The sequence below is a fragment of the Anabrus simplex genome, chromosome 3 (assembly GCF_040414725.1).
Source record: "Anabrus simplex isolate iqAnaSimp1 chromosome 3, ASM4041472v1, whole genome shotgun sequence".
Lineage (NCBI taxonomy): Eukaryota > Metazoa > Arthropoda > Insecta > Orthoptera > Tettigoniidae > Anabrus > Anabrus simplex.
Genome location: NC_090267.1, coordinates 311,397,174 through 311,422,118, shown reverse-complemented (window position 1 = coordinate 311,422,118; position 24,945 = coordinate 311,397,174). Strand labels below are relative to the sequence as shown.

At 42.0% G+C, this 24,945-nt stretch overlaps 1 protein-coding gene across 1 annotated transcript in view; it reads right to left on the bottom strand.

The window, feature by feature from the left end:
- Window positions 1-24,945, bottom strand: part of LOC136867265 (probable cytochrome P450 49a1) — a 131,457-nt gene that overhangs the window by 20,554 nt on the left and 85,958 nt on the right. The window contains exon 8 of the mRNA XM_067144409.2: window positions 6,748-6,826. Within this exon, the coding sequence (XP_067000510.2) occupies window positions 6,748-6,826 (79 nt within the window). The remainder of the gene's footprint in view (window positions 1-6,747; window positions 6,827-24,945) is intronic.

Genomic DNA, 24,945 nt, shown 5'->3' with positions numbered 1-24,945 from the left:
TCATTTTCACGTTTTTCGTGGTCCTTGTCTTTCTTTTTTTTTTTTTTTTTTTTTGCTATTTGCTTTACGTCGCACCGAAACAGATATGTCTTATGGCGACGATGGGATAGGAAAGGCCTGGGAAGTGGGAGGAAGCGGCCGTGGCCTTAATTAAGGTACAGCCCCGGCATTTGCCTGGCGTGAAAATGGGAAACCACGGAAAACCATCTTCAGGGCTGCCGATAGTGGGGCTCGAACCCACTATCTCCCGATTACTGGATACTGGCCGCACTTAAGCGACTGCCTTGTCTTTCTTTGGCTGATATCTTCAATTTTCGAAGTGTCGGATCACATCTATTTTTTTTTTTCTGTCTGATTAGTGTTCACAGTGTATGGGTGCCCAGTTGCACTTCCTCTTGAAACAATAACCATCACCACCACTTTTATGTAGGAACCTGAATTTTAAGTACACGTCCTGGTCTTTATTTGGCGATAGAAGTAACCTTTTGCCAATCAGTTTGGAGTTTAGCGAAAAAATACATGCGCAAGTTCAGTAGATACGTGCATGTCAAAGGTTAACATTTACAAAAGGTTAATTATTGAAAATGTACAATAGCCTTGCATTTGTAATTGACTGAGGTATATTCGTACCGAATTTCATCTCAGCTGGTGAAGCAGTTTAGGCGTGATTGAGAGAGAAATTACGAGACACTATCTCATTTTACACTACTACCGATTCGAAATTTTTAAAAATAATTTCTGAAGTATTATATTTTTAGGCCAATATCTTGATATAAAACATAGCAGAATGTTCCCGTCGTTTAGTTCCACACCTTTTGGAATTAATTCTTTAAGGCTAAGGGATTTATTCGTAACACTTATTCTTACCACTTATCTGTACCAGCAAATATTCTCACTTCTTTCATGTCTGTGACTTCTACAGTACCTTATGAATGGTGTATCCTGAGTCCACCCAGCTTTCATTTCCGTACAGAAAAGTCTGTCTGGAAACACAAACTGATGTACGGATTATTTCATCTGATGGACCAGCAACCGCTGGTTTGGAATAGGAAATTGGGTAAATTTGAAGTTAATGATACCAAGCACATACCCTAGGATTTAAAATAATCCGGATTAAAAGCGTAACAGAAACTTGAGAGATGGTTAAATGAAAACAGAAAACCCGCTACAACGTAACAATGGAATGGTTTTATTGAAAAGTAATAACCAAAAGCGTTAATATATTTATCCTATTGGGAGACGAGTCGATCAATTCCAAGTTTGTAGAGTTTGGTCGCTGTTGGATCCACTTCCTCATCCGAATAAAACCGACGTCAACGAATATCCTTCTTACTACGCGATTCGTCAATATTTCCGGATAAGGCCATCAATCTGCCCTCTCACATCATGAGTAATGGCTCAATGGGCCTGTCCTTGGCACGCATCGTCTTGCAGTGATGTGCGTCCTTCTCGGAATCTCCTATGCCATTCTGCACACTCGCCATAGACATGCAGTGTTCACCAGACACAGCAGAGATACGACGATGAGTTTCGCGTACTCCAGCACCCTCAGCCACCAGAAAACGAACCACACTTCTCCGCTCTTCTTTGCTTGCCTCCATTTCTACAGCTGGGCGAACACATTAGACCAGTCCGCACACCACTAAAGATCTAACCCAACAACTGCGTGCACTTGTGAGTTGTCACTAGGCAGTTTTCCTACCACAGCGATGATATTATTGATACGTAACAAAACCGTTGCCACCTTTCGCACGGAATGTGTGTTATGGCGGGTGTTCGGTTTTCGTGTCACTGCCCCTTATATGTCCAAGTTTAAAAAACTACTACTGTTCGAATTTCAAATTCCTATTGCGTTTGTGTCAATCCAGTACGATTTTAATCATAGGCTTGTTCGTCATTGCATGCCAATGAGACTCAGGAAGTATACAGGAAAAACACTAAGATTCTAAACAAAACTAGAAGCTTTCTCTTTCTCTTGAAATATTCGTTGTACTTTTTTTTTCAGAGTCAACAGACTGAACAATATCGGAAGGCGTACATTTTTAATTTAATTTCTCCCAAACTTTCCAGTATTTTTGGAGTTTTCAGCATTTTTGAAGTTGCCTGGTTAGAAATATGAGGTCAATTAAGGAAGATAATTTACTAAAGACTATTTTTGATGTAGGAAACCTCTACATAGGCTGACGTGCCCTACATTCACCACGCTCGCCAACCACGAGCTATCAATATGTCTGCTATCACTTTCATATCAATAAATTTAAGTCAAAGAATATTAAATTTTCACGTCGGCATTGTAATAGAAATCGACTTTCAACCTATTAAGTCGTGTTACATACATTTAATACGTGTAAAAGAGATGTTAAGTACAGAACAAAAATGGCCAAACGGACACCAGTTGAAATCGTGGTGAAATCCCGATTTCGCGTCGGGCGGTTGTGGGTTCGGATCCCACACTTTACTTCCTGTTACCTAGTTCGATATTCATATGCATTGCTGTGCAACACTTAAGGGCGAGATAGGTAAAGCAACATATCAACTACTCTGTGAAAATGAATGAAAGTGCGGTAACATGTTGCCAGAGGTCTCCCACATGAGCATAGAAACCTGGCGTGAGGTCAGCGCGATTATAGCGCCAAATGTGTCTGGCCCCACAAAACGAGGCAGTTGAAGGAACGGGACAAGACAGTGTGAGTAGCATGGCCCAGAGACAACATTTGGATGACTTCACACGGGGAAGAATCATCAGGAAGCTGGAATGAGGACGAAGTGTGACGAATGTAGGCTAGGAGTTTGGTATTGCTCGCAGCATTGTTTCACGTGTATGAAGAGCATTCTGAACCACAAGCAATGCTGCCCAAAGGAGAGGAGGGGGTCGACCACGATCAACTACAGCAGCAGATGACCGCCACATTGTGCAACTCACGTCAAACAGCGGATGCAATTGCAACCACATTTAACAGGACTGCAGTGCACACAATCTCACGTTCCAAAGTGGCACAATGACTGCATGGGGTTGGTCTGTTTTCCCAACAACCATTACGTTGTGTTCCGTTGACACCCGCACATCGGCAGCACTGTTTGCGATGGTGCCAAGAGCATCAGGTCTGGACCGACGAGGAGTGGAATCGCGTGCTCTTCTCAGATGGGGGCAGATTCAGTCTGAGTAGTGATTCTGGACGTAAACACGTAATGCACCCATGAACATTGTCGAACATTATCATTTTGGTGGTCCAAGTGTTATGGTGTGGGGAGGCATAAAGTTGCATGGGCGTACCAACCTCCAAATCATTGGAAGGCGTACACTCTCCAGTTAACCTTATTGTGACAGTGTACTCCGTTCACATGTGCGTATTTTCAGGGTGTTCATTCGGCACTGATTTCATTTTTATGGCTGACAATGCACTACCGCATCGAACACCGCAGGTGGAGGAGCTCTTGGAACGAGAGGATATTCGGCGAATGGACTGACCTGACTGTTCCTCCGATTTAAATCCTATCGAGCACATGTAGGACATTTTGGGCAGATGCATTGCAGCACGTCCACGCGCACCAACGACCATCCAGCAGCTACCAACCGCGCTGGTGGAGGAATGGAACGCCCTACCACAAGAACTTCATACCAATCTTGTGGCCAGCATGGGAACACGTTGAAGAGCACGCATCGCTGTCCGTGGTGGTCACACACCCTTTTAAGAACTATGACAATTCTTTTGTGATATCCAGGGGACCATCATGAGTCGCAGTGACTTAAGCGTAATTTATTGCCTCTGTTCGTCTCATAGCAATTGCCTACCGTACCATACTGGAGCAGTTCTTCTTATGTATGGTTACTTGGCAGTGATACAACATGCGAAGTTTTGCACAGTAGCGTATTTATTATACGTATACCCTGGATATTAGCGTGCATATTCAGAAGACGGTAGCCTTCGTGGCTCAGGCGGCAGCGCGTCAGCCTCTCACCGCCGGGTTCCGTGGTTCAAATCCCGGTCACTCGATGTGATATTTATGCTGGACAAAGCGGAGGCGGGACAGGTTTTTCTCCGGGTTCTCCGGTTTTCCCTGTCATCTTTCATTCCAGCAACACTTTCCAATATCATTTCATTTCATCTATCAGTCATTAATCATTGCCCCAGAGGAGTGCGACAGGCCTCGGCAGCCAGCACAATTCCTATCCTCGCCGCTAGATGGGGGACTCATTCATTCCATCCCTGACCCGGTCAATGACTGGAAAACAGGTTGTAGGTTTCCATTCAGAAGACGATTGTGAAATAGCTGTAAATATTATTTAATACTCCCAGTGTAAAAACTATGAACAAAATTACAGATAAATGAGGAATGCCTGTTCAAAAGTTACTATTTCCACTTTAGAATTTTTTCCAGTCCACATGCAATGCAGTAATTGAATACTAACGAATGTCATGAGCAATCCAGACCAGGAAGATGTAATTCCTTAAAAGTAGTACCATACCCTATCATGTGTACGTTCCATGTGCATTTTATTATACGTTTCCTAGCGTTTTCCCACTACTTTCTTAGAATGGAAATAGAGACTTTGGTCAGACACTCCTCAATTATACAGCGCAATTCACTTGCAATAATGTATTCTGTTTTCACATAGTGCTACTTTTTTCCGTGGGGTTACTGATAACTGAAATATTAACACCATCAGCGTGTTTTTAAACGGAACTATAGTAATTTTTGGTCCACCTCTTTGGTTTAGTGGTTAGTGTGATTAGCTGCCACCCCCGGAGGTCTGAGTTCGATTCCCGGCTCTGCTACGAAATTTGAAAAGTGCTACTCTGGCTGTAACGGGGTCCACTCAGCCTCGGGAGGTCAACTGAGTAGAGGGGGTTCGATTCCCACCTCAGCCATCATCGAAATGGTTTTTCTTGGTTTCCCACTTATCGTCCAGGCAAATGCCGGGATGGTACCTAACTTACGGCCACGACCGCTTCCTTCCGCCTTCCTTTTTTTTTTACATTCCCCCCACCACAGCCCCTGTTCAGCATAGCAGGTGAGGCCACCTGGGCGAGGTACTGATCCTCCTCCCCAGCTGTATCTCCCCGGCCCAAAGTCTCACACTTCAGAACACTGGCCTTGAGGCGGTAGAGGTGGGATCCCTCACCGAATTCGAGGGAAAAACCAACCCTGGATGATAAACAGATAGAGAGAGAAAGAAAGAAAGAAAGAAAGAAAGAAAGAAAGACTATAGTAATTTTTGAGACTAGCAGAAAAGTTTGTACTATTACGGCTTCAGACATGTAATTAGTTAATACATCGGACAATTATTTTTGAAATAATAATAATAATAATAATAATAATAATAATAATAATAATAATAATAATAATAATATACGTTGGATTTCTAGTGGCTGAAAACATTGATCAATAGAATCAGTAATAACGGATATATTCGGAAATAAATAATTAAACATGAAGAATTAATTAATGAATTAACTATTTCGACCAGCGTGAATACACTGCAATTAATCATATTCTAGATTGCAATCTCTCCACTCTTGACCAATTTTCATTAACTTTTGTCTAGCCGTATTTTTGCGATGCGTGTACGATCATACATACATACATTACATTACATTACATACATACGTACATACATACATGCATACGTACGTATGTACAAGATGGAAATGTAAAAATTGCATGTACCGGTACTTCCTTTTCTGGATATGACCGACACAGAAATACTGACTTTTGAACTTTATGACCAAAGTAGAGATAAAACTATAATTTTATTCATGTAGACACAAAATAATGTCCGGCTCCTTGGCTGAATAATCAGCGTTGAAATTTTGGATTCAGAGAGTCCCGGGTTCGATCAATAGGATTGTTGTATTCCGCCGTCCCACCAGTTAGGGGTAGTGTAAGAAAGGCCATTCGGTCATTAGACATGGCCAAGTCGATGTGTGCGACACAATTCCCTCCCGCGACCCCATCAGAGTGGGGAAAAGCGGAAAAAGAAGAAAATGCAACATAACAACAGAAAAGTATCATATGAAATAAGTGTGTTTGAGAAAATTGAATGTATACAGGGAATATGTTAGGATAAAGGCGTGCACGATTCACATGGATGGACGTGAGTTAGATTCTCTCTCAGGAAATGGAAAAATTTAAGAAACAAGATTTCCATTTTTGGAGCAGCAAATGGCCCTGAGCAGCCTACACCAAATATGAGTACCACGTTAATTCCTGGAGACAAAGTGGCCAGGTATAGAACTTATCACTGTATCCCACTTAAGTGTCAAGGGCCTTCATGGCCTGTACGCAGGTAGATTTTTTTATACAGCTTACCAAAGCAAACACAGGGTAAAGTAAGAACGTACAAATAGGCCTAAGTGAAAAATGTGCATTATTCACCAAGAACTTTACACAAGTTTTAACTCTCAAGGAGAATGTTACTGTATCATTACGTTTACTATTGCCGTATTCTTTACTGGACTTTTTCCCAGTGTTTGGAATCAGCATTAATTGTACAGCCGGATGCCCTTCCTGGGGCCAATCCTATGTTGAGGAATGTATTCCCTATTGCGTGTTTGCAATATTATATGTTGTGTGTAAATGTAGATATGGATTAAGACGATCAAAATCGGCCAGCCTCCAAGATTCAAATCCCCAGTTCCGCCGGAAATCGAACTAAGGCCCCTCTGAAGCGAAGACCAATATAATGGCCATTCAGCCAAGGAGACCGACCTTAGATATAATATTGTATATCAGTTTGTTTCTTACCCCTCTGGGAATCCGGTAGCCAGCGATTACCGTGTCACGTGTCATACATCTACCATTACCAATCACCACTGGATACATCCTGAAACACACAAAAGTAGAAACACATTTTAGAGAAAGTTGTATACTTCAGTACATAAATCTTGACTACATACTGTTAAAAGTGGAAAGTTGATTTAACTTCTAAGAAGGCAAACATGCTACTTACGTAACTACATTTTAGTTTTAAAATAGGTTTTGTACAACCAGGTTTACTGAAGAACATGTCGATTCTAATGGCGTGCGTGACATGTTTCAAAAGTTGAAACTGAGAAAGGAAAAAGACATGTTTCTTAAAATAACTTACCACGATTTCTGTCCTTGACCAATCATCCACTATGACTAGATTTAGAGACCTAACATTGTGACTTGCCCCTTTTAGAGAACAATAATTGAACGAGAAATGCAACTATGCAAGCTAAGGGCGCCAGTCTTTAAGTTGATGACTTAAAACCAAAAATTTATAATAAAGCTTGTACGGACTCTCATCACAGGGATGGGGTGATAGTGCACTAATCATTAAGCAGGAGAATTAGACATCAAAAGGCTAATTAAGGCAGACTGATTAAAATGAACCAAGAGAATAACATTTATTATGCTAAATAAAAATGACGACGGTTTGACGAGAACTGAATTTAAACTAGGAAATTAATTTAACAAAAAGTCGAATAACTCTACCTCGCGGAAACTTGCAATATTTTTAACTCGCTTGCTCACCATATGATCTTGTTCTGCTGGTCCTTGGAAAGCTTCCATCCTTGTAGCTGGAACATCACCGGTCGTCTTTGAGATATCTTCATCTGCAGCTAAGTACAATTCCTGCCTTGCAAATTGCATCAACCACTAATTGGATGATGGCTTTGAAACTACCACTCCCTGTTATGCTCTATCCCATATATTGGAGATGAGCCCTGAATCACTGTTTGAAAAACTCCCTTGGGTTATGTGGAGAGGATACTGAATTAACATTCCTTCCAACTTGACTGAAAATGTGTACCGTAGTTTCATTTCTAGCTAGTTTAATGCTACCTATTGTTTTAGACTGGTACAAACCGGTCTAGTAGTCGAGCTGTACGTACTTCCTAATGAGAGTGGCTATACACCCATCATTCAGAGATCCCTAAGTACCACGTCGTGGTGACGAAGTTAAGACTGAAGAAGTGATAAACTATTACACTTAGTCCATTGTGGTACATCAACCATAAAACAAGTCATCAGACCTAAAGCGAAATACAAGATAGAATGATGCCAGGAGCTCCAACACGCCCTTAAGTAAGCCTTACTGGCCCTAATTAATGGTCAAAACATGTGGTCCAATCAGGTGACACGTCTCTCCCTACTCCAGATATTAAAGTTGATGGGTCCCAACGATGATATCAACTGTTCTTCTATTAGCCCTTTCACTCAGTATCCATGGCAACATGACGCTCCTTTGAAAATATAGGCGGTGACCAGTTTGAATTACTCAGCTCCGAACACAGTAGCTGCGGTTACATCGCCTGGACACGTGCCAGCTTTTCCAAAAATTGAGTTCTAAACTTGTTGATTCTTCTTCCTAGATGATGTGGAAAGATAGAGGAAAATCTACTGCAAGTTAAATTTAAACGAATGTCGCAAGAATCTAAATTAATATTAGGATATTCAGCCCTCGTTTACAAGTCGTAGTTACAAAGTAATGAAATGATAGTGAGCAAATGATCAAACATGAATTATAATAAAATTACATACGAAGATAAATATCATGACGTAAAAGTATATCATACTTGAATTAATTAAACATTATAAAATTAACATAATTACACTGTGACGTCTGAAACGTTACAACATGAATAGTTAGATCAAGACAACAGTGATTTCGACGGATATATTCAGTGTATGTTCTCTCGGGCATTTCATGTGACTACGTCTATAAAATCAGGCTATGTACATTCGACCCTTAATCCAAAACCCATGCCACAACAGCTCAAAGGGCCATGGCTTACCTAGCAACCGTCACTCAGCTCGAAGGTCTGCAGATTACGGGCCATGGCTTACCAAACAACCGTCGCTCAGCCCGAAGGCCTGCAGATTACGGGCCATGGCTTACCAAGCAACCGTCGTTCAGCCCGAAGGCCTGCAGATTACGGGCCATGGCTTACCAAACAACCGTCGCTCAGCCCGAAGGTCTGCAGATTACGGGCCATGGCTTACCAAACAACCGTCGCTCAGCCCGAAGGCCTGCAGATTACGGGCCATGGCTTACCAAGCAACCGTCGTTCAGCCCGAAGGCCTGCAGATTACGGGCCATGGCTTACCAAACAACCGTCGCTCAGCCCGAAGGCCTGCAAATTACGGGTCATGGCTTACCAAGCAAGCGTCACTCAGCCCCAAGGCCTGCAAATTACGGGCCATGGCTTACCAAGCAACCGTCGCTCAGCCCCAAGGCCTGCAGATTACGGGCCATGGCTTACCAAGCAACCGTCGCTCAGCCCCAAGGCCTGCAGATTACGGGCCATGGCTTACCAAGCAACCGTCGCTCAGCCACAAGGCCTGCAGATTACGGGCCATGGCTTACCAAGCAACCGTCGCTCAGCCACAAGGCCTGCAAATTACGGGCCATGACTTACCAAGCAACCGTCACTCAGCCCCAAGGCCTGCAAATTACGGGCCATGGCTTACCAAGCAACCGTCGCTCAGCCCCAAGGCCTGCAGATTACGGGCCATGGCTTACCAAGCAACCGTCGCTCAGCCCGAAGGCCTGCAAATTACGGGCCATGGCTTACCAAGCAACCGTCACTCAGCCCCAAGGCCTGCAAATTACGGGCCATGGCTTACCAAGCAACCGTCGCTCAGCCCCAAGGCCTGCAAATTACGGGCCATGGCTTACCAAGCAACCGTCGCTCAGCCCCAAGGCCTGCAGATTACGGGTCATGGCTTACCAAGCAACCGTCGCTCAGCCCGAAGGCCTGCAGATTACGAGGTGTCGTGTGGTCGGCACGACGAATCTTCTCGGCCGTCATCCTTGGCTTTCTCGACCGGGGCTGCTATCTCACCGTCAGATCGTTTCTCAATATAACCACGAGAGTGAACTGCGAACCAGCCCCAAGATCCAGGTAAAAATTCCTGACCCAGCCGGGAATCTAACCCGGGGCCTCCGGGTAAGAGGCAGGCATGCTACCCCTACATCGCGGGGCTGGCCTTGGTGTAACGAAATCATGGATTCACATTCAAGCTATTTAAGAAAAGGCTACATAAACAACTGATAAGGTATCTGCCACCTAGGTTGCAGTCCTAAATGCGTATCATTGATGATTGATTGAGCTCATAGTTCCGGAAGAAAAGATCCGAGCAACTGGTTGCGGTACCGTTTGATTGCAACTGTGGCACATGGGAGAAAGTACGACATTTAGTTGGCCTCAATAATATTAAATTCGCGAGGCGGCTGGGGGGTTAAATAAAGCGATGATTTCGAGGTTTATTATTATTTTTGGTTTGTGATTAATGACTTCGAAGCCAAAAGACATAAGAAGACGGTTGATATATTTAAAGATCAAACAAAGATAGAACATTTGACGCCTTATCTTATTCTTTTTCTACAGCTTTTTCCAACACTTGTGGGGTCGCGGGTGCGAACTGTGTCGCACATGTGGATTTGGCCCTGTTTCATGGCCGGATGCCCTTCCTGATTCCAACCCTATATGGAAGGATGTAATCACTATTGCGTGTTTCCTTGGTGGTTGGTAATGTGTTGTCTGAATATGAAGAGGAAAGTGTTGGGACAAACACAAAGTCCCAGGGCCAGAAGAATTATTCAGAGGCGATTCAAATCCCCGACCCGGGTGGGAATCGAACCCGGGACCCTCTGAACCGAAGGCCTCAACGCTGACCATTCAGCCAATGAGTCGGGCACAACATTTGACGACTCATATTCGCATAAAAATCACCCGAATCGAAAAAGAATACACGGTAAGGGAGGCAATCTAATTTAACAGTTGGAATTTTTAAAATAATAAGCTATTTGACACTCTAAATACAAATTAAGATCCCTCGAGTCAGGCATTGTTAGAAAAATCTGAGTCCGAGATGATGGTACCGTAATGGTTGCTTAAGGTAGGCCATTCTAACTCGGCGTATGATGGCTAGGGAGACCTGACACTGTCCGGTGTCTGCTGACCTTCCCACTACTCTCGTTGCGGCTGTGCTGGTATATGAACGCATGCGCTGGGTTTGGAAACCATTTGAGTGATGATGATGATGATGATGATGATGCTTGTTGTTTAAAGGGGCCTAACATCTAGGTCATCGACCCCTAATGGTACGAAATGGGACGAAATGTAATGACAATTTAAAAGTCTAAAATCATCTACTGACCAGAATTCAAAACGTGATGACGAAGAATGAATGGATGAATATGAATTTAAAACAAGTAGTGGATCCGACCCGCAACGCCTCACACTCCCAAAAACTATCGAAAACAACAGTATTACTGACCAAGGGACTGCTCCTAAAGCACAATCCTGAATCGATGATGCTTGTTGTCTAAAGCGGTCCAAAATCCAGGTCATCGGCCCCTCATAATGGTACTTATCTCTAGTAAAGTAGAACCATAGTATTTGTCATTTTGCGGTACTAATCGAAAGTATCGTAGACTCGCGGTATTCCACACATTATGGTACTACTCACAGGTAATGTAGTATTGTTGCTTGCCTGTTGTTTTAAGGGGCCTAACATCGAAGGTCATCGGCTCGGGTAATGTAGTACGCACATGTAACGCTGACCTATGGTGTTTCTCACATTGCGGCGTCACTAACAGGCAACGCAAACCTATGGTGTTCCTCATATAGGTGTACTAATCACAGGGACTCGTACTATCCCGTGGTGTTCCTCACATAGTGGGTACTAATCACAGGCAACGCAGACCCACGGTGTCGCTCATATAGTGGCACTAATCATAGACAACGCCCACACCCGTGGCGTTTCTCACATAATGGTACCAATTACAGGCAACGTAAGCCCGTGGTGTTCCGCATGTAGTGGTACTAATCACGGGTGCTGTAAAACCCATCCTGATTCACACTCAGTTGCTACTAATCACAAACCTATTGTGTACCTAATATAGTGGTACTACTCGCAAGTAAAGGCGACCCATAGTGTTCCCCGCGTAATGGTACTGTACCATTCTGTTAATTATAAGAATGGATATTTAACGCTGATAAAATAATGCAAAGGCGTGATGCTATACCAAGCGCGGGAACTGAAGGGGATTCCCGAGGCAAGGCGTGGTCATTTGTGACGAAGAAAGAATATGTGAGGAAGAAAGAAAGAGAGATGGGATTTTGTCTGGGGGAGAGACCTGCCATCTTAACAGAGATTTTCAGCGGGAACAGACAGGCTCACCACGCTACGGAAATTGAGTCGTAATTCCTATGTTTGAAGGTTTTACAGGAAAGTAATAGGATGGAAATCAGTGCCAGAATTTTACGAAGCCATAGGTACCTCAAAGTCTATTAATATATAATCGAATAAATAACCACGTGGGAGGCCGACTGCCGTGAGAAAATGTTTCGAGGCCACATGCCAATCTCAAGTTGTTTCCCGGGACTTCCCAGCGAGTCGCGTGGGTTCCTGGATTCTATAAGAGCAGAGAAAGGTGGAAGGAGGTATTCAGTCCATGATAAGATCGCTGTCCGTGCGCGTCGCGTTTCTGCTGATATTCGCGCCAGAAACCTTTGTCTAAGACAAAGATTGTGACTAATAAGTGTTGTGGCGATAATTTGATTCAGTAGCTCCGAGATTTGTAAAATTCCCGGTAGCAATTTAAGTAAAGGACAATATGTAGACGTGTGCGGTGAGACCGACGAGTGTTTTAGTATTTGACGTAAAGAGTTCTACCTGTGTAGACTTTCATTATGAGGCGATGAGAGAGGAGTGGCGACGGGTGAAAAAAAATACCAATAACAATAAGCTAGGATAGTTGGTATTATTCCGGTCAGAGGTAGAAGACTAGATTAGCGGAGCAGGAATAGTAAAGTCAGTTTCGAGATTCCAGATATCCAGTACTGATTCCCATGTCAAAGGGAATAAATAGATCGGGAGGTGCTGTGCTGCGAATAAACTGAGTATTTCATTTTAGTGAAGAGCGGTGAGGTGTGCAGGAAACTGGTGTTACGAACTGCCGTCCACGACCCCAAGAAGACGACCAACGGGCTACCCAGGCGGAAAAGGACATCATGAACATGGTACACTGGAAGACGGGACCTAAGGGATTGATCTGGGACAACGCTGCCGCCATGACTGCTTAAGCATCCGCAGTCAACCCGGACGATGAGGAAGAGGTCTCCAAGATGATAGATAAGTGAACAATAATTAATATATATGTGTAGGGTTGGGGGGTTGTTATGCAGAAATACGGTGATTAATTTGTAAATATAGTAGGGAATATGATTACGGCCCATTAGGCCATTTATTGAGGTATTTTCTTTATATATTTGAGGGTAAGGCACATACATTTTTATTTTATTTTTTATAGAAAGCAAGGATTAAGGTAGTTTAAATGATAGTGTTGCTGTACACATAGTCGTAGGGAAGCTTAAGTACGAGCTTAAGTCAATGTTTCTTAGTGCCCGGCATCAGACGATATCTGCTTGTAATTATGGGTTATTAATGATAGAGTACCCTTATGTTGGGAAGGGAATCTGTCTGCATAATGTAGAGCACGCATGCGGCCTGCATTTAATTGTTTATTTCGTGTTTGTGTTGAGTTTGATTGACTGTGAGAGTAATGAAACTACACCGTAGGCTATGTCACGTATATTTGCGACCCCTCGTACTCTGCCAAGTAAGGGATTGAACCCTAGACTTGAGGGTTAATAGGAACACGTCGCATTGGGTTGACGGCGAGGTTGATGTGTATAACCGAGTGTAATACTCCATATGGTATAATCGAGACCCAGGGCGGTCTGTCACGGGCATTGGACAGTTACAGAAATGTATGTGATTCCTCACTCATTATGTGGCGATCTTCGTCATGTGTAGAGACGAGGTTGAGGCAAGAGCAGAGCTCTGCATGCTTGGAAACTAGGCTATGTTTTTATTTTTGTTTGTTGTGAGGGTGCGTTTCACGGCCAAGACTTGGAGGTCGTTTCCCCTGCCTGCACAGCAGGGAGCCTCGCAGCCATTTTTAAATAGACGGGGGTGGGAGGAATTCCTTCTCGCAGGCGAGACAGGCATGCGACGGCGGTTTCATTCATTCATCCTTTCTTTCTCTCTTACTTTATTTTGTTTGTAAATGGTGGTGCGTTAGGTAGAAACTGGGCACTAAGAAAACTAGCTTAATCAGTACATTTTGTAAATATAACGTTTGTTTTAATGGACCTTGGTTCATATCCATAAAATATATATTTCATGCGAGATTAGAAAGGATATGCCTGTAGTTGTAGGTTCAAACTTACTATTTTTGTTGTGTGCATTTTCCCAAATATGTCTGGGGACCTTTTAGTGGCTTTATTTCTGCAGGACGATTTCTCACCCTGGCATCATATACTTTATTTGTAGGTACAGCGATGCTGTTCCGTGTAAGGACACATTTGTTTCCTTGGTTCACTTATCGACTTCCGCACGACATCAACCAGCTAGTGTATATTTTTTTTATGTTTATCTTTGGATTTATGATGTGAGCCTTTTGGGCATCCATTTTAGCACTATTAGTGCAATCAATTGTAATATAAAAGAAAAGAAAATGTTGGTTTAAGAATACACAACTTTGGCTCAAAATGTTAGTAAATGCGTTTGTGTTCCTCATTTCGTAAGCATACGTATAGAACAATTATTTTTTTATCTCCCTACTCTCGTTCACAAGAACCCTGTAAACGACCTTTCCTGCCGACTGCAGTTGGGCTGGCGCATTCATCAAATAACAGGTAAGAAGGTAAGATCGACCTTGCAGTGTTGTTTATGCCCTATAGGGTACAGTACAAATTACAAGTAGTCTCATAGTTCTAATTCTATCATCCCTTGGTCGCCCCTTTTATCGCCTCTTACGACTGGCAGGGGTATTCTTCGCCTGCGTCCCCCACCCACAGGGCGTTGTGTGTTTGATCCGCGAGAACTATTTTATTTCGCTCAAGTTCGCCGGCAAGCCAGTTAGAACACCCCTATCCGCCAACTGGGACGCGCCACGTGGGAGTATCACCTCTCCCCCTGCTACGCCAGCGTAGTAGATTCGTGGCCATTTGAGTGATTTCGGCTAAATGTTTATTTTCAAGGCACAAATGTGTTGATTGGTGCTATGCGGGAAAGAATACATGCTTTTAAGGTAGAATGTCATTGTTCGAAAACTAATTACAGGAGAGGGATTTAGAAGACTTTTAAAACGAAGTGACGTGTCCGATTTTAACACTGACAGTGAATTCCTTAAACAAATATAAACTGGTTTAGAAATGTTTTAGAAATATCGTCTGAGTTAAAAGTGCCTCCGTGGTTCAGGCGACAGCGCACAGGCTTCTCACAACTGAGTTCCGTGGTTCAAATCCCGGTCACTAGATGTGAGACTTGTGCTGGACAAAGCGGAGGCGGGACAGGTTTTTCTCCGGGTACAACGGTTTTACCTCTCAGCTTTCATTCCAGCAACACTCTCCAATATCATTTTAATCCATCTGTCAGTCATTCATCATTGTCCCGGAGGAGTGCGACTGGCTTCGGCAGACGGCACAGTTCCTATCCTCGACGCTAGGTGAAGGCTTCATTCCTGGGTCGGTTGAAACTGGAAACAGGCTGTGGATTTTCATTTTTCACCTAAGTTAAACCTTTTTATGACGCCGTTTACAATAAATTTTGAGCATGCTCGAGTCAAATTTTCTAAGAGGACTGATAAAGTTTCGAATGTAACATCATTTTGAATTATAGATAGGCGGTCTTCTTGCAATTTATAAGAACTTCGAGCAAAAGTATTTTCACGAATCTACGCACTGACATGCAAATTAGACCTAAATTTGTATTTACACTCGTTTGCAAACACACATTCCTATACTAGACTTAACTAAAGTTGGAGTATGACAGGTAAGGTTGGAGGGAGGAGCATTGCACGTGCCATTTCACGATTTTGCCACATTCCAGTATTCCTTTCTACATGCTCTTACCCCTCGCTTCCGGCTCACTTGTTCCCTCCTTCATTCTGACCACTGTGATCTGTTGTAGACTACCTGGCCAGGCGGTGTCGTCCCATTTGCGATCACTCTTATACAAACAATCAGGTTCTTATCAGTGACAGTGACAGGTTTGGCAACTCCCAGCAAGACGAGCTGCCCTGAAGTTTTATCTCCATGGCAACCGCAGTCGCCCCACCCTCGTTTCCATGGCAACCACACAGCCACTCTAAGAAATGTCACTCACCAACTCTTATTATTAGCAGTATAGTCATTTCTTTTTTATTGATATACTAGCAAGATACCCGTGCTTCGCTACGGTATTATACTGAAATTTATAATTGAATGCTTATTGTTTTAGATATATAATCCTCCGAAATTCGCGATCTGACTCGTTTTCTGCGAGAATCCACCAAAATTCCCGATCTGACTCGTTTTCTATTATTTTACGGCACGTTTCCTCCCATTTTTCAATCTTCCTTTTCAGCAATCGATTCCGTAATTCCCGGGTTAGGCTCAGGTATTCCTCCCAGTCAGTTGGGTCAGTAAATCTGTGCCATCTTTTCCTATAATCGTTTTTAATATGAATAAAATCCTTCAGGAGATCCAGCGTTGTGTCATATTGGGTACCTCGGCGGCACTGAACCCGCGGCTAGGCTGCATTCTAAGTCATTACCCGTCCAGGAGCCGTTTCCAGCGCGGTCCGCACATTTGACGACGGTCCGGAACATTATTATTATTATTATTATTATTATTATTATTATTATTATTATTATTATTATTATTACTATTATGTGTTGCTGGAATGGCTGATGACAGGGAAAACCGGAGTATCCGGAGAAAAACCTGTCCCGCCTCCGTTTTGTCCAGCACGAATGTCACATGGAGTGACCGGGATTTGAACCACGGAACCCAGCTGTGAGAGGCCGGCGCGCTGCCGCCTGAGCAACGGAGGATCCTTATAAGTACATTAATAACAGTAAAATCAATTGGTCTCACCTCCTTCTACACCCCACCGCCGTTAAGTTTATTTACAGCCACCCCCCCCCCCCCGAAAAAGAATTAAAAGGATGCTTGTTTCTTTATGTTTAAGGGAGATTCCAAACACCAATGTTTACGTCTATTACCTTCAGTTTTGAGATATAAGTATCCACATAAAAATAATTTACTTTTTTTCACTTCATTTCACAATAATCTCTCCTCCCCCTAAATGAATTTTCCCGCAAAGAAATACTTGTTTCTTTAATAGTAAAGGATCTTCTAAATACCAATTATCACGACTCTAACTTCTTCAGTTTTTGATTTATGTGTCCTCATGAAAGGAATTCAACTCCTTTACACTCCCGCCCTCCAAGATGGTTTCCCCACCAAAACGCCTTTTTCTTTGTTTTTAAAGGAGATCCAAATACGAATTTTCACGTCTGTAACAACTTTAGTATTAGATGTATGTATTCTCATACAATTAAGTCAACTAATGTTTCAATTCTTTCACCCCCCCCCCCCTTTATTGGATTTTCCGAGAATACGTGTTTCTTTACTTTTAAAGCAGATTGCAAATATCAAATTTCACGTCTGTAACATCTTCATTTATGAGATATCAGTAGCCTAATTAAAAGAATTCATCACCATTTTCAGTCACTTTTAGCCCCCCCCCCCCCCCGCCCTCCACCCAAGTGGTATTTCCGAAAACTAAAAATACACTTTTCTTTATGTTAATAGAGATTAAAAAAATACCATTTTTCACTTCTGTAACATGTTAAGTTTTTTAGATATCCGTAAAAATTCTCATTTTAAAATTTCACCCCTTTTGGGTTCCCCTTAAGTAGAGTTTCCAAAAACAAATAACCTATATTTCTTTACATTTACAGGAGATTTACACCCACTTTTTACGTCTGTAACATTTTACGATTCCAAGATATTCTGTAGAAATAGTCTTTCAAAAAATTCACCCCAATTTGTCACTCCTGTTTAACCGCCATTAATTGGCTTTTCCAAAAACTAAAAAATACGTGTTTGTTTATTTTTAAAGGAGATCCCATATGCGAATTTTCAGTTCTGTAATATATTTCGTTTCTGAGATATGTGTATCCTCATTAAAGGCATTCAACCCATTTTTCACCCTTTTACACCCCTCCTATTAGGACTTACTGGAAACAAAAAAAATACGTGTTCCTTTATTTTTAGAGGAGATTCTAACCACCAATTTTTACATCTGTAAATTTTAAAGTTTTAAGATGTAGACACACTCATTTTAACAATTCACCCCCGTTTTCACCCCCCAATAGTTGGATTTTCCAAAAACGAAAAAAATACCTGTTTCTTTACTTTTAAAGTAGATCCAAAATACCAATTTTCAGGTCTGTAATATCTTCAGGTTCTGAAATATAAGTATCCTCATGAAAGGCATTCAACCCATTATTCACCCTTTTACACCCTTCCTATTGGGATTTTCCGAAAACAAAAGAATACGTGTTTCTTTATTTTTAAAGGAGATTCTAAATACCAATTTTTACATCTATAAACTTGAAAAGTTTTGAGATATAGATACACTCATTTTAAAAAATCACCCCCTTTTCACCCCCCCCCATTAATTGTATTTTCCACAAACAAAAAATACGTGTTTATTTATTTTTAAAGGAGATCCCAAACACCAATTTTCAGCTCTGTAATATCTTCAGTTTCTGAAATATAAGTAGACTCATGAAATGCATTCGACCCCTTTTTCAACCTTTTGCACCCTTCCTATTAGGAGTTTCCGAAAACAAAATATACGTGTTTCTTTATCTTTAATGGAGATTCTAAATACCTATTTTTACACCTATAACCGTTAAAAGTTTTGAGATATAGATACATTCATTTTAAAATATTACCCCTTTTTACCCCCCTTAATTGTGTTTTCCAGAAACAAAAAAATACGTGTTTCTTTATTTTTAAAGGAGATCCCAAACACCAATTTTCAGGTCTATAATATCTTCAGTTTCTGAGATATAAGTAGCCTCATTAAAGGCATTCAACCCCTTTTTCACCCCTTTTCACATCTCCTATTGCGATTTTCCGAAAACAAAAAATACGTGTTTCTTTATTTTTATTGAAGATTCTAAATACCAATTTTTACATCTGCAAACTTTAAAAGTTTGGAGATATAGATTCACTAATTTTAAAAATTCACCCCCTTTTCACCCTCCCATTAATTAGATTTTCCAAAAACAAAAAAATACGTGTTTCTTTATTTTTAAAAGAGATCAAAAGTACCAATTTTCAGGTCTGTAATATATTCAGTTTCTGAGATATAAGTACCGGTATCCTGATTAAAGGCATTCAACACATTTTATCCCATTTTCACCCTTTTTCACCCCTCCTATTGGGATTTTCTGAAAACAAAAAAATACGTGTTTCCTTATTTTCAAAGAAGATTCTAAATACCAATTTTTTACATTTGTAAACTTTTAAAGTTTTGAGATATAGGTGCACTCATTTTAAAACTTCACCCCCCCTTTTCACCCCCTTAGCAACGGAATATCCAAAAATCCTCTCTTAGCGAGCACCTACATCTTAATATGAATGCATCCCCAAAATTTCATTTCATTATGTCCAGTAGTTTTGGCTCGGCGATGATGAATCAGTCAGTCAGTCAGGACAAGTTACTTTATATATATATAGATTGGCGTTAGGCCTCGGAAGACCATGCGGCCAGTATTTACAGAGTGAGCGTACATTTATGGCACATATATTTCGTGGTTGAAAAATCATATCTTATACATTAATATTACAGTCTGATAAATATTGGCAAATTACAGCGCATAAGTGTGGAGTAAGGTTTGATAACAGGACAGCGACTGAAGTTGGCTGTGGGGTATTTAACATTCCCAGTCATGAACCTGAATGAGTAAAACTAGGTCATGCTTGTCCAATATAGTCTGGGAAGCAATATTATGCATTCATTCCGCTCAAACAACATCTTTTGGTGAAATAAAAAGTCAGGTGCCGCCCTAAATGTAGAAAAATTAGTCTCTGTCGCTGCGTGTGTGGTGTATAAGAACGTACGCGTTAAGTTTGCAAACCATTTCAGTGAATTAAATGTTTCTTTGCAAGGTAGAAATGTATAAACATAAAATCCCTAATTCTGTCCTTCACAGCGATATTGAGAACCGATAAGGTTTCAACAGCTGAAATTGGTACCAATTATAGATAATAGATAATAGATAATAGATAATAGATAATAGATAATAGATAATAATACTCTTCAGGACCTGCAAACCTGATGAGTTAAACTGAGCACTGCCCTGCATTGCAGGAGGCCATAGCCCTTAAGGGATTCACAAGGCTATTTATGTATTTATTTATAGATTGTTATGTATTCTTTTAATAATAATAATGTTATTTGTTTTACGTCCCACTAACTACTTTTTAAGGTCTTCGGAGACGCCGAGGTGCCGGAATTTGGTCCCGCAGGAGTTCTTTTACGTGCCAGTAAATCTACCGACACGGGGCTGTCGTATTTGAGCACCTTCAAATACCACCGGACTGTGCCAGGATCGAACCTGCCAAGTTGGGGATAGAAGGCCAGCGCCTTAACCGTCTGAGCCACTCAGCCCGGCAATATGTATTCTTTAGCTTACAAGAAAACTACACTGAACCTCTCACGACCACGATTTATGTACTTTTCTTGTACGTTTCTATCAGCGAAGTCGTTGTCGGATATTCGCCATTATGATGTACGTACACAGCTATATCTACCGGCATGATGGCGAACTGCGTACATCCTGGCTTCTGTTGCCTTCCACAGATATACTTGAGAGACTTAAACTGGTACCAGTTATGAGTTACAAGAACAATGCAATGATGACCATCATACCTGAATTTATTGTTCAGTGAAAAATACTATCTTTCAGTGAAATGAATGAACTTATGTTGTTGTTTTTTTTCTTTTGGTTTGTTTTGCGTTTATCTCTATCGATAAGCACTACACAGAGTAGCCCAGCTTGTGGCCACGGTCGTTAACGCTTGAGGTCTGTACGGTCTAACTCTGTGGTTATCCACTTTGAGTACCGTTCCTATTTTTACCGTCAACATGTTGGCTGGCAGGGAGGGGATGTGGTGATATACGAAGAATTTCCAATCACTAAAATGCGTGGCAAAAGCTTGAATTAAATTCCAAACCTCTCCTCAATGCTCATATGGAGTGAGTGCATATGACGCTGTTGATGGTGATTCGTTTCGGACAGCTGTACGTAGCTTTCTCATGAGTACGCGGATCCATAGACGTGAAAGTACAACTCCGAGCTACATCTGCATTCGATATGGTTTGTAAGGAAATACTGTAATACCTGCTTTGATTCCATTCGAACGCCGTATAATACCTGGAAAGTGTAACTTTTATTCGTAAGATATACTAATAGTCCTCAGAAGTTCTAATTGTCCGCATCTATGGTGTAGTGGTTAGTGTGATTAGCTCCCAAATCCGGAGGCCCGCGTTCGATTCCCGGCTCTGCCACGAATTTAAAAAATGCTACGAGGGCTATAACGGGGTCCACTCAGTCTCGGGAGGTCAACTGAGTAGAAGGGGATCGATTCCTACTTCAGCCATCCTCGAAGTGGTTTTCCGTGGTTTCCAACTTTTCCTCCAGGCAAATGCCTGGATGGTACCTAACTTAAGGCCATGGTCACTTCCTTTTTCTTCCCTGTCTATCCCTTCCAAACTTCCCATCCCCCTACAAGGCCCCTGTGAGGCACTGGTCCTCCTTCCCAGTTGTATCCCCCGAACGTCACGCTCCAGGACACTGCTCTTGAGGCGTAGAGGTGGTATCCCTCGCTGAGTCCGAGGAAAAAACAACCCTGAAGGGTAAATGGATTGAGAAAGGAAGAAAGAGAGAAAGAATTTCCAAATTATTACTTTATAGATAATAACTTCGACTGTCGAAGACAGGCTTATGTACTAGTATGTTTTATATTGTTGTATTACTTTTAAAGGTTGATTTTACCGCGCGAGTTGGCCGTGTGATTAGGGACGCGCAGCTGTGAGCTTGCTTCCGGGAGATAGTGGGTTCGAACCCAACTGTCGGCAGCCCTGAAGATGGTTTCCCGTTGTTTCCCATTTTCACACCAGGCAAATGCTGGGGATGTACCTTAATTAAGGCCACGGCCGCTTCCTTCCCACTCCTAGCCCTTTCCTATCCCATCGTCGCCAGAAGAACTATCTGTGTCGGTGCGACGTAAAACAAATAGCAAAAAAAAAGGTGGATTTTCGTAATTCTTGAATGGTCTCTACATAAAAATGCCGCAGCTAGTTGTTAGGTCCGCCCTGTCAAAATTTGTTATATACTCGTTAGCTTACACAATCATTATTCGATTATTCGTAAATGTTTCGAGAAGTGGCCATTCTCTTCGTGAGCGAATTTGACAATATAAACAAAAATTCCTCATATTCTGAGATGCATTTGAGACGTAAACATTTTAAAACACACACACGCACTAAATATTTCCTTTATAATGCTTGTCTAAATTGCATTAATAACTTTAAAGTTTGTCCTTAATGCTGAGGAAGCACTTAAAAAGGTTATATTGAAAACCACCGTTGATCTCTTGGATGAAGTCAAAAATTAAAAGAATTACTACTGTTATTGACTTTACATCCCACTAACTACTTTCACGGTTTTCGAAGACGCTGAGGTGCTGGAATGTGGTCCCGCAGGAGTTCTCTTACGTGCCAGTAAATCTACCGATCCGAGGCTGACGCATTTGTGCACCTCCAAATACCCCGGACTGAGCCAGGGTCGAACCTGCCAAGTGGGGGTCAGAAGGCCAGTGCCTCAACAGTAAAACACAACAACATTATTATTCAAATATGCGAAGAAAGTGTTCAATATCTCAATTTAATGAGGAATAATCAGTGCACCCAATCTGACCTCGGTAAGACGTTATCACGTGATGATGAAATAATGTTCTCTTGAGGTACTAAAATCGCCGTGCCGTGCGATATTGATTAGTGAAGCTCTGGACGGCGGCGTAGTAACATATCGTGTTGCAACATACAGACTATAAATGGCTTCAAAATGGTGAAAAAATCATTCGAGAGAATACAGCCGCTTACCAGAATTACAAATAGTACAGAATGACTAATGTCGAGCGTCAAAAGGCTTATGGAGTGCGCCTCAAAGTTAAGGTGGCCGACCGTCGTGAGGCGAGTTCCGCGTTACTGGAGCCCCAGCAGAGCTCATCTACTGCCCCAGTGGTGGAACTCATGCTCATTGATAGTGTGAATTTGTTTATAATTAAGAAATAAACTGTCAACAATAAAATTACAAACCCAAATTGACTTAGTACTTTACTTCGACAATACCTACTACGTGTCCGGCTCCAAGGCTAAATGGTTAGCGTGCTGGCTATTGGCCACAGGGGTCCCGCGTTCGATTCCCGGCGGGGTCGGGAATTTTAACCATAATTAGTTAATTCCGCTGGCCCGAGGACTGGGTGTATGTGTCGTCTTCATCATCATTTCACCCTCATCACGACGCGCAGGTCGCTTACGGGAGTCAAATAAACAAAGACCTGCATTTGGCGAGCCGAACTTGTCCTCGGACACTCCCGGCACTACAAGCCATACGCCATTTCCATTTTACCTACTACGTGGTGGGTTTTCTACGTAATGAAATGAAATGGCATACGGCTCTAGTGTCGGGAGTGTCCCAAGGACAAGTTCGGCGTTCCAGATGCAGGTCTTTTGATTTGACATCCATAGGCGACCTGCGTGCGCGTCATGATGAGAATGATGATGATGATGATGACACATACACCCAGACCCTGTCCCAGCGGAATTAACAAATTGTGGTTAAAATTCCCGATCCTGCCGGGAATCGAACCCGGAATCCCTGTGACCAAAGGTCAGCACACTAACCATTTAGCCATGGAGCCGGATTTCTATGTCATAACTTTGTGGCCCGGCACAGCTCCGTCCGAAAATTTTAGCAACGTTAATTCTTTCACATTCGTTTTTCTTTTGCTTTACGTTGCACCGACACAGATACGTCTTATTGCGACGATGGGATAGGAAAGGCCTAGAAGCGGGAAGGAAGCGGACGTAACCTTAATTAAGGTACAGCCCCAGCATTTGCCTGGTGTAAAAATGGGAAACCATGGAAAACTGTCTTCATGGCCGCAGACAGTGGGGTCCGAAACCACTACATCCCGGACGCAAGCTCACAGCTGCGCACCCTTAACTGCACGGCCAACTCGCTCGGTTTTTATTAATTTAATTTCACTCGTGTTATTTAAAAATGTCAATGACAATATAGTTGTTCAGAACTAAAGGTCTTTATATCTTAATATCCGAGTTACGGTTGCTAGTAATCATACCCCCTCAGTGCATTTCAACATTCAAGCAGTAACCAATAGGCTCGGAGACATGTGATATCCGTACCGCTCTGTGCAGAAGAGAGAGAGAGAGAGAGAGAGAGAGAGAGAGGGCGAGTAGTATCGCCTTGTAATTGTATCAGTGTAGTATCTGCACTAGGGTTTATAATGGGATCCGAGTACAATTTACGGTGCTTACACGAAGCGAAAATACCCAGATTCACCTTACATCGGGTACGGATCCTAAAACCCAAGTAGGCCTAGTATATCAGTATTTACGTGTATTCCCGGCGATGAATTTGATTCTTCTACCCCACCACCATAGAAACCAATCTTTTCGGAAAGCCTAAATTGAGGATCGCGGGTTGTCTTATATTTTGTTATTTAAAAATATATTTATCGTAAATATTATTTGGTATGTTTACTATCAGTTTATAAACAGTCAACTCAAATGCCAATAGATTCATCCACTGGTTGGAAAGTATAAGGTTTAGTCCATTATGCTATTTGTTTGAAAATGATCTTATGTATTGTCATCTGGTTTAGGTGTAGGCCTAAGCAATAAAAAAATGAATAAAAATTATCCCCCAAACTAAACTACAATTATTCTAACTCATTTAGAAGGGCAGGGGGGCATATACCACTCCCCATATTCCTTTCAAATGGGTCATGAAGTCATGACATAGCGTAT